Source organism: Aptenodytes patagonicus, chromosome Z, assembly GCF_965638725.1.
Source record: "Aptenodytes patagonicus chromosome Z, bAptPat1.pri.cur, whole genome shotgun sequence".
NCBI classification, from domain to species: domain Eukaryota; kingdom Metazoa; phylum Chordata; class Aves; order Sphenisciformes; family Spheniscidae; genus Aptenodytes; species Aptenodytes patagonicus.
In genome coordinates this window covers 16,448,904-16,466,067 of record NC_134982.1, presented here as the reverse complement: position 1 = coordinate 16,466,067, position 17,164 = coordinate 16,448,904, and the positions used below count along the sequence as shown (strand labels likewise).

Sequence of the window (17,164 nt, the reverse complement as noted above, 5' to 3'; positions counted from 1 at the left end):
GGTTATACAATTCTACAATCAAGGATAAATAAACTGGCTTTATCATCAATTTCCGACTTTGTTTGAGACGACAAGGTGTTGAACTGGCGGCAAGATAAACACAAATTTCTTCAGTTTCTCTCTGTACATGTTATTTCCCCCAAATTAACTCTTCTAAGATAAAATTGCACATAGACTGTGAGTCTACTGAAGATGCGTGGTAGGCTGGCATGTGAGAATTTAAATGGTGCATCCGAATAAAAACCAATTTTGTGTTAATGATGTCCATTGCGATGCTTTCAACTGCAGGCAGGCTGCCACATGGCGTGGGGAGCCGTGGGGTGGGGTGGGGGGACATGCGGACAAGCGGAGAGCACAGGACGGGCTGCCTATTTTTTAAAGCAGTTCGCTTTGAAAGTATGTATTACAGCCAAGAGCACCCTGTCGCTGCGTTTCATTCATTAAAACAATTTCCACTGAAGGTGCAAGTAGGGCCAGGACCTGGCTCTGCAGCCTGGAGCAGAGCTGCAGGCACCTCTGAACAGCAGCACGGTCACTACTGCAGAGAGGCAGCGTTAGAGTTAAAAACGATGTGCCCCTATGGCAGCTTAGGTGCATTAAGCATTTTCTTTACCAGGCAGAGACGTATTTACACACAGACACCCCTCAGCCGTTATTCCAGGAGCAGTCGCACCACGGCCTAGGACGCGCTGCGACACCCCACCCGCTGGTTTTGGTGTGCTGTCACCGGGGACAACCGAGCTTCCAGGGCGCGGGTCCCCGAGGGTCTCACCCGGGACACCGGGGCCTTCGGGTGGCCGGTCTGTCCCAGCAGGCCGGGCCTGGTGGGAAGGGGCCACCACGCAGAGGGGCTGCCGGGCACAGGTAGGCCGCGGCCGGGCCGGGCCGGCCGCTGCCGTCGCGCCCCCGGAAGCGCTTGCCGGGCCATAGCGGAAGCGGGGCGGAGTTCGGCCTCTTTGGTGCTGGCGGCCGGGGAAGATGGTGAGCGCTGGGGCACGGGCGCGGGGAATCCGCCGCCATCTGCCGCCGCGCCGGGCCCTGCGGGGCCGCGGACCTCGTCTGAGGGCGCGTGGGCGGCCCTGCGCCCTGCTGCGGCCGGGTTCGGCGGCGGGGCGGGGCGGCGCGGCGCTGCGGGGCCGGGGCCTGAGGGCCTGGCGGTGGCCGCCGTTTCTGGCCCGGGTGGGGACGCGGGGAGTCTCGTCCCGAGCGGGGAGGCCGCGGTGGGGAGCGGGACCGTGCTGCCGCCCGGGCGCCTCTGGGGTCTCCTTCGGAGTCTCCTCCGCGCTCGCTGCGGGCCTGGCCGGGCCGGGCCGGCCCGCTCCCTGTAGCTGAGGCAGCCGTGCGGATAACGTAGCAAGAGGGTGGTTCGGTCGCAAAGCCTCTTGTGGTGAGTGAGCGGCTGATCTGCGTGAAGCAAATAGGTTTTCTTCAGGAAAAAGCAGGTTAGTATTTACCGGTGATGAGTTTGGGGGAGATGAGGAGGGAGCTGGAGATAACCACTCGGTGGCTGCGTTTTATTTCAGCACAGGGCGGCGGGGGGGGGGATAAGAAATGGCGACGGGAGGCGTAAGGAAGTTATTTCTGAAACCGGAATATACTTGTAGGCGAAACTGAGTTGGTGTGTCAGAGTTAAGTGTGCCTCTAACGTGTTTATTGGCTTTTGTGGATTTGTGCATGTGGATTTAGGGGCGCTTACTCTTCTTTTAGTTATGTGACTTGTAAGTGCTAGTGATATTTCCAACGTGTCATGTCTTGAAATGCTTTTCAGACAAAGGGCACATCATCATTTGGTAAGCGTCGAAATAAGACACACACCTTGTGTCGTCGATGCGGTTCCAAGGCATACCATCTGCAGAAATCTACCTGTGGGAAATGTGGTTACCCTGCTAAGCGTAAGAGAAAGTGTAAGTAACAAACTTTTAACTGACTTGAGTTTAAAAACCCGTGTTTCTTTCTCTTGTTCAATAGTCTGACGTTTTTCCAACTAAGGAAGAAGGCTGTGTCATCTTACAGTGTTGGGAGCTTTTTTCAAATTAATGCTGATTTAACTGTATTTTAGCTAACGTGCAGTATTACTACATAGAAATTGACTTAATTTATAATTTTTTTTTGCTTCTGTCAGATTGAGTAATTGTGCTATACAAATATAATATGCAACTTAATTATTTGGTACAGATGAGTAACAGTAACTTGTATGTTTTAGATAACTGGAGTGCAAAGGCTAAAAGGCGCAACACCACTGGTACTGGTCGCATGAGGCACCTGAAAAAGGTCTACCGTCGATTCAGGTATAACATTTTACTACAGACTAGTGTGGTGTGAAATCCTGCATACATACCACTTAATTATAAAATTCATCATTCAAAGTTAACATTTTTATTTAGTACACTTAATGTGGAATGGTCTTTCTTCTTAAATATATCATGAAATAAATGATGCCTTATATAATTGGCTGCGTATTCCTTTGAGGATGAAAAGCCTCACTCACTGTTAATACATAAGGTGTATAGCAAACTCTGATGTTTCTGTTAAGTGTAGGTAGTACAGAACCCAGAAAGTATTGTAATAAAATGCCCGCATTTAAAAAGATACACTTCGTGTAGTATTGCCTCTATTTGTGAGTCAACTAAATTGCTGGTTGCACTGAAGTGTGGGTTTTTGTAAGAGACAAGTCTTGAAATGAATTCCAATCCCCTTTTGCCCACAAAAAACAGTTCAGGACTGGCATAACTTCAGTAGTCACTCTCTTACTTGGAGTTCAGTTAGCAGTAAGTAGCTATAACATCAGATTCTCAGTTACAGGTTTCTAAAACTTGTTACAGAGCTTTGAGTTGTACTTGCGAGGTAACAGTGGGGATATTGTACTGTTAGACTCATTAAGAATTTGTTTTGTATGACCTCCATGTCCTAAAATGGAACTCTGTACCTTCTGGCCTAATATACAAGAAAGCTGGATGAGAAAGACCAAGTAATTCAAGAGTCTTGTCATAAAAATGTAGATTGGATTTAATAGTGAAAAGTGGGAGTCTTTTAAGCCCCAGACCTGGGTGTAGTGGAGGGATCCATTCATCTGTTTGTTTTGGTGAGCGCAGTCTTTCCCAGCAACAGCCAGAAAATACCTTACAGTGTGCAGCTGTAGCCTGCTTTCCACGGAGTGTTGCTGAAGTAGAAATGTCATATCCAAAAGCAAGCTCGGGGCTGACTGTTCTTTTGTCATGCCTGTCTTAATCTGGTTGGAGGCACAGAGCATTTCTGTAAGAAATTGACTTGTGCTTCACCAAACGTGAAATCTTTCGCTGAGTTGCTTAGTGGGAACGTAAAGTAAGATGTGCTGTATCTGATGCAGTCTTGCAGTGTTCACTCAGTTACTGAAATCTTCGGTTTGAAGAAGTCAAATCGACTTATTCCTGCTTATTCCAAACACTTGTTAATAAGATGTTTCTTACTAAAAATGTCTGATCATATGAACTCCGTAGTGATTTCAGTGTACTACTGAGATAAGCTGAAAAAAGCTGGTGAACTTGATCTAGAATATTACTTGTCAGAAAGTAACTTGGAGCAGGAATTATCCTTTCAAAAAGTGGTAACCATATTTCTACTTGTAGGAATGGATTCCGTGAGGGAACCACACCGAAGCCCAAGAGAGCAGCTGTTGCAGCCTCCAGTTCATCATAAAGACTCATCTATTTGTTAAAATAAATGGTCTTATCCAGAAAATCTGTCACCTTTTATACATTTTACTTCAGTGAAATGCAGGATTCCTGAAAATACATATATTTACACACACAGTTTCTTGATGGTATGCATTGAAACGATTCATTAAAAACGATCCTTTAATTGACTTTTCATTTGACGGCACCTCTGCCTTGAAAAGGACCATTATCTCTGTGCTGAACTTAAAAAGGGGCTTGTACGTGTTACTCAAACTCACCTGCAAGAGAAATGGAATACGGGCACTACGGGCTTGCCCTACGTGCCTCTGAGTTTCCTTGTGCCCTAGCATGGAGAGTCAGGATTTATCTCAAAACGTAGCAACTTGAATAATGGCTCTATGTGCTGTTCCGGGAGGGAACAGTTAAAGAGGGATTCCCAGTCTTAGCTGTTTTTCACTGCTTTGTGGTGCTGAAAGGCCTGCAAAAGTATTGCTTATTCAGTGGGTCATTGCTTCTTGGGCAAAGAGAAACTCCCCAGTCCGGAGCACGCATACTGCAGGACACAAAGGGATTGGAGATCTGCTGTACGTGAGACACAAGTTGCCCTGAACGGTCTGGGGAGGTTGCTGTGGAAAGCTGATGTGTAAAAAATCTGGGTTAACTATGCTGGGTGTAAACAATAAATGGTAGGTAGTGTGATAGAGAAGTAAGTCACTTAGGGGTACATGCAAATTATGGATTGATGTCTGATGAATTTGTACCGTAAATGGTGTGTTACTGGGCTACTCGGCTGGCTTTCAAACTCGGCTTTAAAGAAGTGATCATAAGATGCTGTTATGAAAGTTTGGGGAATTGCAGTAATCACTGCAAGAGTTCAGAGGATTTTCAGGTGCCTTGAAGAGAAAATAGTAAAAACCCTAAAACTTCTTATGCTTTAAGCTTCTGAGGCTGTTCTTACTGTGATTCCTTTGGTTTCATAGTGAATTTCCAGAAGCAGTGTACTGCTTTGTCAGTACTGAAGGATCAGCAGTTAATCTATCAACCCGTGCAAATTGCTGAAGAAGCTTTCAGCCAGGTTTGAAATTGGAGTGCATCTGACAGCACTTTCTCGCACTTTTTAAATGAAGTATAGTTGATGCTTTTGGATACTTGAGTGCATCTACTTTGGCTGTTTCTAAACAAAAAAATCTTGCCCTGCTGTTCACTTAGCGTGTAACAAATAACACCGCACTCGCTCTGCTTTCAACTGGTCCTTCAGAGAGTCTGAAAGTAAGCGGTGGTGAAGCTGTTAAAATAAATTTTGCACATACTACGTGTCCCTGTATTCCCAGGGCTTGGGACTGCATCTGAAGTGTGGTTTTTGGTGATACACTGGGAAACAGATGGAGGAGGAAGTACTCATAGATGCGTCTTTTTGTTGTTACTCTCACTGAGAACAACTGCTCAAAGCATCTTAAAACAGGTCAGCAAGGCACTAAGGCCTTGTTGAGCCATGGTGCAGTTGGACAGTGGTATGGCAGGTATTCTGTGGGTGGGAATGAAAGCCTTTGCTTTGCAAAGTCTTACATGATGGTTGTGTAGAGTGAGATTTTTGTTCTGAGCAGCCTGTTACGCTGACCCGCAGACATGATATAATACTGCAAAGGCAAGTGCTTAGCTATTTGCTGCTGCTGCTACCTATTAGCTCCTCCGCTCCTGAAAAACAAGCATTTGTATAATATGCAACATACCAAGGTAATAGTGATCGAAACTTGAAACAGCTTGCAGTAACTCTGAAAACTTACAAACTTCATTTCAGGGGGAATTTTACCTACAGCAAGAATGAATTTTATGGACAAGAAATTTGACAGCCACTGCATTTTCAACTGTTTTAAAATTCTCGGTGAGGGGCAGGAAATCAGTTAATTTGGGTTTATGTTAGACCTGTTCAGAAAAGCTCGGGTAGCTCAGATTGTCAGTCGTAGCTGGACTAAAAGCATTACTGGATATAGATTCTGAAGCACCTCAGTTCTTTGTAGTGTTTTCCTAAATGTTGAAAGCTAGACTGCCTCGGTGGTTTTTCAGTATGTAAATAATCTTTTGTTGAGATCTTGTTACAAGCATCTTAACTCGAAGGTTACCACTTAGAATTGAGCTTCTGCACAGTGTTCACTGACGGTTCAGATCAGCCCCTTTATGTGTAGAACTATTGCCATACACAGTCTGTAACATGTTTGATTTTTGCATCCTTCAGACTGATACATATGGCACAGTTAGATGGTATAGTCTGAATTACAGCAGGAATTACTACATTTCATATTGTTCAGTGTAGCAAGTCTCACTTCTTAGACAAAAGTGTATCAGATGAAGGTTTCTCAAAGGCAGAGAGGTGATCAGGTGACTGAGGTGGTAGAAGGTTGATCAGCTTTGGTCTCTCTAGCTCTAAAAGTCCAACTGCATGCCAGAGTTTTTAAAAAAAAAAAAAAAAAAGGATCCTTGTCAGCTTGACTTGAGGGTCAGAGCTTTCTTTCAGTCTCAAACTTGTAGGCGGGAATTCTGCTTATTGCCGTGGATCAGTATTTGATCTGTGTTGGTTCGTATTGAAAGGATGACAAGACCTAACACAGCTGTTGAATGCATAGCGAGCCATAGGTATCGGGCAACTAACCAATCCCTCAAAGGTAATTTAGACTTCTAGTACCTTTATACATCCTGCAAAGACATGTAAATAACAGTACCTGGTTTTTGGACGGGTTGTGTGTGTGAACTGGCAAACCCAATAGGGTGAATGAGCTACACCCCCGTCAGTGTGAGATTGTTGACTCCACAGCAGGAACAGCTGGACAAGGTGTTTCACACTTTCTGACCCCCAGCTGTTTCTACCACCCGGTGTGCTAGCATAAAGGGGTGCTAATTTTGCTTTACTTATAAATTAAGATTATCTCCTGTTGCTGTATTGTGAGGGTAGTATGGAGACCAGTCCAGTTACTTTTTCCCAATGACACAAGGAAACAACACCCACTAGATTATTGTGACCCCTGGAAAGGGGAGAGGTGTTCTTAACATGTCATGAGATGCTCTAAGAGGAAAATGTTGGGGAAAGAAGGGTGTTAGTCACTTTTCCTCATGGATTTTCATGAAAAAGGTTCATCATTTGATTAATGACAATGATCTGAAGACCTGTCTAAGAGAAAGTTACTTTCCTATACACAGCTGTTAACTGCTACACTAGATTCTTAAACTTCTCTGGCCTATTAAAATTTGATTCAGAGCCCTAAATGAGAACCTTCGAGGTCTTGGCCTTACGCTACAAATGTGGAGGCTTCTTTACTCAAAATACCAAATAACTTGATTAAGTGATGCTATTTGTCTTACTCAGAACATGTATAAACTCCCCCACCTTATGGGGCAGTTGGCATAGGCTGCATCCATAAAAACATGTATATAAAGCAAGGTAAATTCCAACCGAAATAATTTTTTGGGGTATTTCATGAGGTAAACAGATTAATGAACATGTTAAGGCAGCAGTCCTCAATACAGATTGCGGGCAAGTTGGCAAAAATCTGCAATTTGTTCATGGAAACGAAGTCATACTTCCTGACTAATAGGGAGAGCAAAGTTTTGGTGCTTTCGAGAGAGCAGAGCTTTCTTAGTGTTGTTACCTCTAGGGTGCCAGCAAACTGGGGACTATGCTTTCTGATAAGGTATTTCATATGTAGGTAACAGAGGTCTTGTATTTATGTATAGGGAAAAATGCTAGAGGACAAAAGGCAGAATTTTCTAATTGCAGTAAAGCTGGGATAAATAATGCATTTAATCCTGTTTTTTTTTTTCTTATGGTAAAATTACCTAATGATCCTCTAATGGTGTATATGCAAAATAATAATTAGCTGAAATTAGTACAGACCTTTGCCTATTTTACAGCTGCTGTTAAACTGTGGTATGTAAAGGGACCTGTGTAAAACTGTGGTATGTAAAGGGTCTGAGGTACTACCGTCATGGCGCAAGGTACAGTATGTTGCCTACTGTACCAGTAAATACCACTGCAACTGTTCCAAGTGATCACAGTTGCAGTTGTTGCAATACTGCTCTGGAGCAGCAAAATATTACCAGATAGGAAATATTACCAGATAGGAGTTACAAAAGAGGAATTGAGGCTAAGATTTTTGGGATGCCACATCTTAAAGAACAGGACAGGTATTTGAAAGCACATCTTCTGAAATCCTTGGTTACTACCCTGACTATTAACACTCTCCCTCTTCCACCTATAATGAGGAAAGACCATAAAAGGAACACAACAAGAACACATTAGCATGTGAAAGCTCATACACTTTGCAATAGAACAATGAATCAAAACTTGTGAAAATCCATAAGCACCTTCTAGAAACTATGAAGAGGACAATCCCGATGAAACAAAAGGGAATGGACCTGTTAAAACAGAAAGCATGTTGCCTACTGGATGATGCTCCAAGGAGAAGATGGTGAATAAATAGAATCATAGAAGCATAGAATCATTTAGGTTGGAAAAGACCCTTAAGATCATTGAGTCCAACCGTTAACCTAACACTGCCAAGTCCATCACTAAACCATGTCCCTAAGTGCCACATCTACACGTCTTTTAAATACCTCCAGGGATGGTGACTCAACCACTTCCCTGGGCAGCCTGTTCCAATGTTTAACCACTCTTTCAGTAAAGAAATTTTTCCTCGCATCCAATCTAAACCTCCCCTGGCACAACTTGAGGCTGTTTCCTCTTGTCCTATCGCTAGTTACTTGGGAGAAGAGACCGACACCCACCTTGCTACAACCTCCTTTCAGGTAGTTGTAGAGAGCGATGAGGTCTCCCCTCAGCCTCCTTTTCTGTAGGCTAAACAACCCCAGTTCCCTCAGCCGCTCCTCATAAGACTTGTTCTCCAGACCCCTCACCAGCCTCGTTGCCCTTCTCTGGACATGCTCCAGCACCTCAATGTCCTTTTTGTAGTGAGGGGCCCAAAACTGAACACAGTATTCGAGGTGCGGCCTCACCAGTGCCGAGTACAGGGGCACGATCACTTCCCTCCTCCTGCTGGCCACACTATTTCTGATACAGGCCAGGATGCCATTGGCCTTCTTGGCCTCCTGGGCTTTGTCCCTTTTACTTTTCTCCCTGCCTAACTTCATGACATCTTTGTAGTTCTTCTGAGTTTCTTGCCCCTTCTTCCAAAGCTCATAAGTTCTCCTTTTTTTCCTGAGTTCCAGCCAAAGCTCTCTGTTCAGCCAGGCCAGTCTTCCTCACTGGCTCATCTTTTGGCACATGGGGACGGCCTGCTCCTGCACCTTTAGGTTTTCCTTCTTGAAGAATGTCCAGCCTTCCTGGACTCCTTTGCCCTTCAGGACTGACTCCCAAGGGACTCTGTCAACCAGTCTCCTAAATAAGCCAAAGTCTGCCCTCTGGAATTCCAAGGTAGCAGTTCTGCTGACCCCCCTCCTTGCTTCTCCAAGAATTGAAAGCTCTATCATATCATGATCGCTATGCCCAGGATGGCCTCCAACCTCCACCTCACCCACAAGTCCTTCTCTGTTCACAAACATCAGGTCCAGCGGGGCACCTTCCCCAGTTGGCTCCCTCACCAGCTGTGTCAGGAAGTTATCATCTTCCACACACCCCAGGAACCTCCTAGACTGTTTCCTCTCCGCTGTATTGTATTTCTAGCAGGCATCTGGTAAGGTGAAGTCCCCCACGAGAACAAGGGCTAGCAATTGTGAGACTTCTCCCAGCTGCTTATAGAATATTTCATCTGCCTCTTCATCCTGGTTGGGTGGTCTATAACAGACTCCCACCATGATACCTGTCTTGTTGGCCTGTTCCCCTGATTCTTACCCATAAACACTTGACCCTTTCATCACCATCGTCAAGGTCTAGACAGTCAAAACGCTCCCTAACATACACGGCTCTCCCACTGCCTCTCCTTCCTTGCCTGTCCCTTTTGAAGAGCTTATAGCCATTCATTGCAGCACTCCAGGTGTGTGAGTCATCCCACCATGTTTCCATGATTGCAATTCCATCATAGTTTTCCAGCTACACAGCGGCTTCCAGCTCCTGTTTGTTGCCCATGCTGCGTGCGTTGGTGTAGATGCACTTCAGTTGGGCTATTGATTCTGCCACCTTTTGGGGGGGAGAAGCCCTAATTCCTATGTGACTGCTCTCAGGTGCTTCTGTGGTTTCTAATGCATTGACAACCCATGCATCTTCGGTGCTGTGTGGATGTCTATCCCCTACCCCCACTGAGATGGCTAAGGTGCTGCTCACATTAGTACAAAGACATTTCAAATGTGCTCCAGTGTACTCAGCACATCGTGGAGCAGACTGAAAGACCTCACTAGCACACGTCCCTGGCATGCTGCCCCCTGGCATGCTCCCCCCCATGCTCACTCTAGTGAGCCTGGTTTTATCCCTTTCTCTCCTCAAATCTAGTTTAAAGCTCTTTCAATGAGCCCTGCTAACTCTTGCACAAAGATCCTTTTCCTCCTTTGAGACAGGTGTACCCCATCTGTCGCCAGCAGGCCTGGTGTCATGTAGACCAACTCATGACCAAAAAACCCAAAATTCTGCCAGTGACACCAGGCTCAGAGCCAGGTATTGGTCAGCCGGGTCTTTCTGTTTCTTCCAACATCATTCCCTGCAACTGGAAGGACAGAGGAAAAAACCACTTGTGCTCCTGACTCCTTAACCAGTCGTTCCAAGGCCTTGAAGTCTCTCTTGATTGCCTTTAGACTTCTTACTGCAACTTTATCACTGCCTATATGAAAAAGCAATAATGGATAATAATCTGAGGGTCGTACTAGAGTAGGAAGTTTTGTCATTATATCTTTAACCCAGGCCCCAGGGAGGCAGCAGACTTCCCTAAGAAGTGTGTCCAGTCGCTGCATTGGGCCTTCTGTTCCCCTCAGAAGCAAGTCTCCCGTGACAATAACCCATTTTTTTTTCTTTACGGAAGCTGTTTTGATGCAGGACGTAAGCCAGCTTAACCTTGGTGACACTTCCAACCTAGATGGACCATCGTCCTCGTCATTGTTTGGTTCCACTTGCAGAGCCTTGTACCTATCGTACCAGGGCACCTGAGAAGGTGGGCTACTCATGGAGGGAGATGCACCTGCTGCGCCAGGCAGGAACTTGTGGCCATTGCCCCCCTATCCCTCAAGTCATCACGTTGTGCCGGGTGGAGAGCGGATAGGGAATCCTCCATACCATGTGTCACAGAATCATAGAATTTTGGCTGGAAGGGACCTTCAAAGTTTGGTCATCTAGTCCAACCCCCCTGCAATGAGCCTCTCTGCCTGACAGGCCTGTCCCAGGGATGGTAGGGAGCGGTTCCAGCAGTCTGTCTCCTTCTCAGACTCCCCGATACTCCTCAAGCTACTCGCCTCCTCCCGCAGCTCTGCCACTAAGCAGAGGAGCTCCTCTGCCTGGGCGCACCTCCCACAGGTGTGCTCACTACAGCCGGCCGGTACCGGCATAAGAGCCGGGCACACCCTGCAGCCTGACACCTGGGTGGCAGCGTGTTCCCACCGGAGCTCTGTCTGGGAAGCTGCGTCAGTCGCAGCTGTTAGAGAGAGCACGGCCTTCTGCCGGGTGGAGACCATTGCTTCCTGACGGAGCCGGCAGAGCCACAGCGCCCTGCCTGCGCGCCAACTGCCGCACCAACTGCTGCGCCGCGCCACACCATGGTGTAAGATGGTCAGCTGCCCACCTATTCTGCATATCCCTTTCACTTACAGCCAAAGGTGCGTGAGACTTTAAAGGCCTCACTTACTACCACACCACTCTTGCTTTTCTCTAGAACAAAAGCCCCAAAAGCTGAAAATTCACAGGGCAGAAAATGAGGCTGTATTTCCTCACTTTTACAAATCCCTGGGCCAAGCCCTTAGTGGGTTACACCTCAAGTGGAGTTGTACAGCAAGGGGAACTTCCACCCTCTTGCAAATTCCACCTTAAAAAGAAATCTGTTTGCATTTCAAAATACAATCATGATATTTGAAAAGAACTGGAATATAATGTTTTTAGTAAAATTATGTATGTGTCAGTCAAAATATTGCAATTTAGTTTCTGTTGTAAACTGTTATTATTTACAACACACTGTAACAGAACACATGACAAGATGTCTGAAACAATATATTGAAATGAAGTTTTATTTTGCCAGGATTTCCTTTGTTAAAACATCTTCCTACAGAATACTATACTCACACATAAGAATAATCAAAAATAGAAACCGCCCCTTAGTTACAAACCCCAATAATTGAAAGTTGAGTCTGTATGCAGCCAAAAGTCCTACAACCACTGCAGTCAACAGAAAAGAAAAACACTTGTTGGTGTCCTGGAGGTCCATAGCACTCTGTAGGGTTGGGCCTGGCATATCTGTTTCTTTTCCGTAACACTTTCTCATGACCTTATGTGCATACAGGCCTGCTATCAAATAGGATTACTTCTGAGCACTTGGCTGTAAGCATTGATTTTACTGATGCACTTGCTTGGACAAGAGTGTGAAGGAAGAAGTATATTGAATGCACAGAGCTGAAGAAATAGGATGAATGGCACATGCCTGCAAGTGTAAATCAATACAATTCAGGAATGCAAGACAGAGACACTGCTGCCTACCTTCAGTTCATCTCTGTAGGACTGAACTGTCTTGCTATAAATCCTGACACTAGTGCATGATAAAAGAATCATTTTTAAATATTAAATAGAAATATTGCAGTTGTGAAAGTCATACAGGCAATGTTTCATATAGGTAAGGAAGAGTGATTCAGAGCAGTGAGTGTGTCCTGGTTTCGGCTGGGATAGAGTTAATTTCCTTCCTAGTAGCTGGTACAGTGCTGTGGTTTGGATTTAGGATGAGAACAATGTTGATAACACACCGATGTTTTAGTTGTTGCTAGGTAGTGCTTACACCAGTCAAGGACTTTCCAACTTCCCATGTTCCACCGACTGAGAAGGCTGGAGGTGCACAAGAAGCTGGGAGGGGGCACAGCCAGGACAGCTGACCCAAACTGGCCAGAGGGACATTCCATACCATGTGATGTCATGCGCAGTACATAAACTGGGGGAAAGCTGGCCGGGGGGGCCGCTGCTCGGGGACTGGCTGGGCATCGGTCGGCGGGTGGTGAGCAACTGCATTGTGCATCATTTGCTTTGTATTATTATTGTTATTATTATTACTATTTTATTTTATTTTAATTATTAAACTGTTCTTATCTCAACCCACGAGTTTTCTCACTTCTACTCTTCTGATTCTCTCCCCCATCCCACCGGGGGCAGGAGAGTGAGTGCACGGCTGTGTGGTGCTCAGTTACTGGCTAAGGTTAAACAACAACAGTGTCAATAAACGCATTGGTAACACACCTTGTTTACTACTGCATAATGAAAACCAATGCCCATGTGTGGCAGGAGCCAGATTCTGCCTTAGAAGGTATTCAGAAATGCTGAAATCGGGATTCTCTGTATAATGTGAGGATTTCAACAACCTGAAATCGCAGCAGGAACTATATTTCTTCCTGTAATTTCCATTTACTGACAAACCAAACACTGACTTGTAGTAAGGAGATTCTTGCTTGGTGAATACAAAGTGTCACTTGACACTCTCACTGACTCAGGATGTTTATAGAGAGAAAGCCCCAAAAAGCTTTTGCCATATGTGGTGAGTTGACCTTAGCTAGATGCCAGGTGCCCACCAAGCCACACTACCACTCTCCTCCTCAGCTGGACAAGAGAGAGAAAATACGATGAAAGGCTCATGGGTCGAGGTAAGGACAGGGAGATGATTCACCAGTTATCGTCACGAGCAAAAACAGACTCGATTCAGGGAACTTAATTTAATTTATTGCCAATCAAATCAGAGTAGGATAATGAGTAATAAAACCAAATCTTAAAACACCTTCCCCCTACCCTTCCCTTCTTCCCAGGCTCAACTTTATTCCTGATTTCTCTAACTCCTCCCCCCGAGCGGCACAGGGGAACAGGGAATGGGGGTCGCAGTCAGTCCATCACATGTTCTCTCTGCCGCTCCTTCCTCCTCACACTCTTCCCCTGCTCCAGCGTGGGGTCCCTCCCATGGGAGACAGTCCTCTGTGAACTTCTCCAACGTGGGTCCCTCCCACGGGCTGCAGTTCCTCACAAACTGCTCCAGCGTGGGTCCTTTCCACGGGGTGCAGTCCTTCAGGAACAGACTGCTCCAGCATGGGTCCCCCATGGGGTCACAAGTCCTGCCAGCAAACCTGCTCCAGCGTGGGCTCCTCTCTCCATAGGGTCACAGGTCCTGACAGGAGCCTGCTCCAGCGTGGGCTCTCCATGGGGTCACAGCCTCCTTTGGGCACATCCACCTGCTCTGGTGTGGGGTCCTCCATGGGCTGCAGGTGGATATCTGCTGCACCGTGGACCTTCATGGGCTCCAGGGGACAGCCTGTCTCACCATGGTCTTCACCACAGGCTGCAGGGGAATCTCTGCTCCAGGCCCTGGAGCACCTCCTCCCTCTCCTTCTTCACTGACCTTGGTGTCTGCAGAGTTGTTTCTCTCACATATTCTCCCTCCTCTCTTCCATCTGCTGTCGTGCAGCAGGTTTTTTTTCCCCCCTTCTTAAATCTGTTATCACAGAGGTGCTACCACTGTCGCTGACGGGCAGGCTCTATCAGACATAGTGCAAGCTTCTAGCAGCTTCTCACAGAAGCCACCCCTAGTAGCCCCCCCTGCTACCAAAACCTTGCCATGCAAAGCCAATACACCATATTAAAATGTTAAAATATTATCATAAAAATGATAACGATAAAACCCTCCATCCTTGTGATACCTATGGTGCATACTGATATAGCCCAAATTCCCAATAAGCTTAGACTAAAAGTAGTTCTGAAGTCGTAATGAAAACCCCAGAAGATTGAGGCTAGCTTGGTATTTGGGCCATCTGGATGTACCCTCTCTTTAGGCCCTGATCCTTCAAGGGGATCTATGCTTTTCATGGCACACAGAGCCATCCACTTCCACTGAACTCCTAGGAACATGGCAAGACAAAAATAGGGATTACCTGGATCACTAAATCTCATCTCCTGCAAATGCACCAACCATGAAATGAGCATTTATTTCAGAAGGGTTCAAAGAACATCCTCCAGCCACTACAGAGGGTGCCTTCAGCACTCAAGAGCAAATGAATGGCCTGTCATAAAATACAAGCTCCCAAGTCTCAAATAATGTCCCCCAGGTAACAGCCAACAGGAAAAACCTTAGTAGATCTGAAACAAAGATCAGTGATAGAACATAAAGTGGAAACAAGGGGATTCTGAAAGACTCAGAGCCATCACGCCTCCAACACTCATGTACTCAGGTAACTGTTTGGCACTGTGCTGGAAATACCAGACCCTGCACAGCTCTGCACACAGATTTGCTCCTCCATTCTTGCTTTGAGGGGATTTTCAGGCTGTCCTGACAACTATTTTGTAGTGACGCCAAGGAAACGATAGCATGTGCTGTTCCTTGTCTCAAACTCCCCCAATAGTAGGGGCAATGCAGAGACAAGCCCTGGATCTCAAGATGCACCAAAAAGATCTTACAGGCAGTTTACAACATGAAGGATCGTTTTCACATGATGTAGCAAGTATGCAGGTTGACGCAAGGATATTAAACACCCAGACTTGCACACCCAGATGGTGGTATCAAATGGGAAAAGGACATGGGTGCATTTGAACAGGCAATGTTAGCAAACATAGCAAACACTAGCTCCTTTTACATGGTTTTGAAGGAAGAAAGGTTATTTTTCCCATTTTACAGACAAGGCAGTGAACCAGAGGAAGGTAAATCCTTCTGTCTCAAGTCCCTCAGTGAGCTTGGGGAAGGGACTCCAAGGCAATACCTGAGTCAGGCTATGGAGCAAGGCTGTCTCAACTTCACCTTAACTTCCAGATGCCAGGACAGCATTGCAACCCTCCAACCCCACTTGTGAAACCTAATAACCCTCAAACTTGTTCTTGTTTATGCTTTCAGCCCACACAGGCCTGCATGGCTGGTATCATGGATTAAATCACTTGGAAACGTGAGTGAAGGCTCAAAGAGGCCAGGGGAGAGGGAGAGTGGAGATGCAGCAGATCCCTTCCCAATGCTTTGCCTGGCGCCTGCAGGGATGCAGAGCATTGGGCAACTCAGAGGTGGTGGTAACTGATGATGGTTCAAAACTGTTTCACAGCATCTAGTGCAAGCTTTAAGCCACAGTTGTAGAAGTTAAAACACCATCTAAAGGACAGCAGATGGCAGTGAAAAACCTATCTGAGGACAGTGCCGCACTCCAGGGATGCCCTACGACAGAGCAAGTGGCTGCTCATTAATTCCAGTTCTGCAAAAACCATGGAGAGCGGGAGGGAGGGAACATGTTGGGAAATTGATTTGGAAGCTTTGTTCTTGGTATCTTTTTTACCTCCTGATTTGGCTGGTAAAAGACTGTCAAGATTTTCCTTAATTTTTCAGGAAACTTCTTTTTAGGTATATAAGAAACCCCAAATCTTTGGTCTCTAACATTACTAATACAGTACAGCAAGTGGATGCAAAGAGTGATCTACTGATTTTTTCTACCAACATTGATAGACTTGCAAGAACAAAAATTGTTACTAAATGACTTATGCACCTAGATTTTTGAGGTAACACAGCGTAATAGCTAACTCCTGAGGCTAAGTAGCCTGTACTTTGCAGACATCTTTATACTTTCTAGACCAGTAAATAATGCTTACTGTGCTCTACCAGGCACTCTGAGCAAAGACAGGATCCCATAGTTTATATGTACCTCTGACTTCAAGCTTCACTTGTGCTCCCTTATCCTTCCCCCTCAGAACTGGTGTATATGTTGAAGTTGTCTTGGGTGTTTCAAAACTACAGTGCCCTCACTTTTGCCTGCCCTGCAGCTGGGCTGTAAGACTTCTGTTGAGAGATTATTGCTTTGCACTTTTTATACACACACACACACACACACACACACACACATAGAGAAAGAAAAAGAAACCCAGTCTTAAAGAACTGTAGTCTAACTGGGATAAAATAAAGGACTTGGAGAAGGCACACTCATACCCACTGTGCAGGCAGGAAGAAAAATGCAACATCTAAGAACTGAACCCCCACAATTATTCAGGGGCTTCATTTTCATTAATGAAAGTGTTGCGGATGGAGTGAGACTGCACTTCACTCATAAGAGAGAAGGAACAATATACTTTATTGATATAAAACAGTGAGTTAACGAAGTTCAATGGTAAATGCGACAGTGGTTTAACAAGATTCGATGGCAAGGTACACGTGATTAGTTACTGCATAGAGGACAGTCAGACAAAACTGTCAGGGAGCCCCTCCCTTCGAGTCATGAGGTTCAGAGGACCCCCTTGCTTTCTAAACTCCTTCTCAGAGAGGAGTCTAGGTGCAGCTGGATCCAATCCTACTCCCAAACTTGGTCAACGATTTATGTCTAAAGGATTATATATGTGCAATTAATCCTTTATATCACTTAGCTAAGATTTCAAAGAGTAGCATGCT

At 45.7% G+C, this 17,164-nt stretch overlaps 1 protein-coding gene and 1 non-coding gene across 2 annotated transcripts; both read left to right on the top strand.

Moving 5' to 3' along the window:
* Positions 1-918: 918 nt before the first annotated feature.
* RPL37 (ribosomal protein L37) lies at positions 919-3,717 on the top strand. The gene is made up of 4 exons (XM_076362318.1): positions 919-981; positions 1,769-1,904; positions 2,204-2,288; positions 3,606-3,717. Exons 1-4 carry the CDS (start codon positions 979-981, stop codon positions 3,673-3,675), a joined length of 294 nt encoding a protein of 97 aa, XP_076218433.1. The 5' UTR covers positions 919-978; the 3' UTR covers positions 3,676-3,717.
* LOC143173242 (small nucleolar RNA SNORD72) lies at positions 3,422-3,504 on the top strand. The gene has a single exon (XR_012997498.1). It is a non-coding gene; the product is annotated as a small nucleolar RNA SNORD72 (small nucleolar RNA).
* Positions 3,718-17,164: the final 13,447 nt, after the last annotated feature.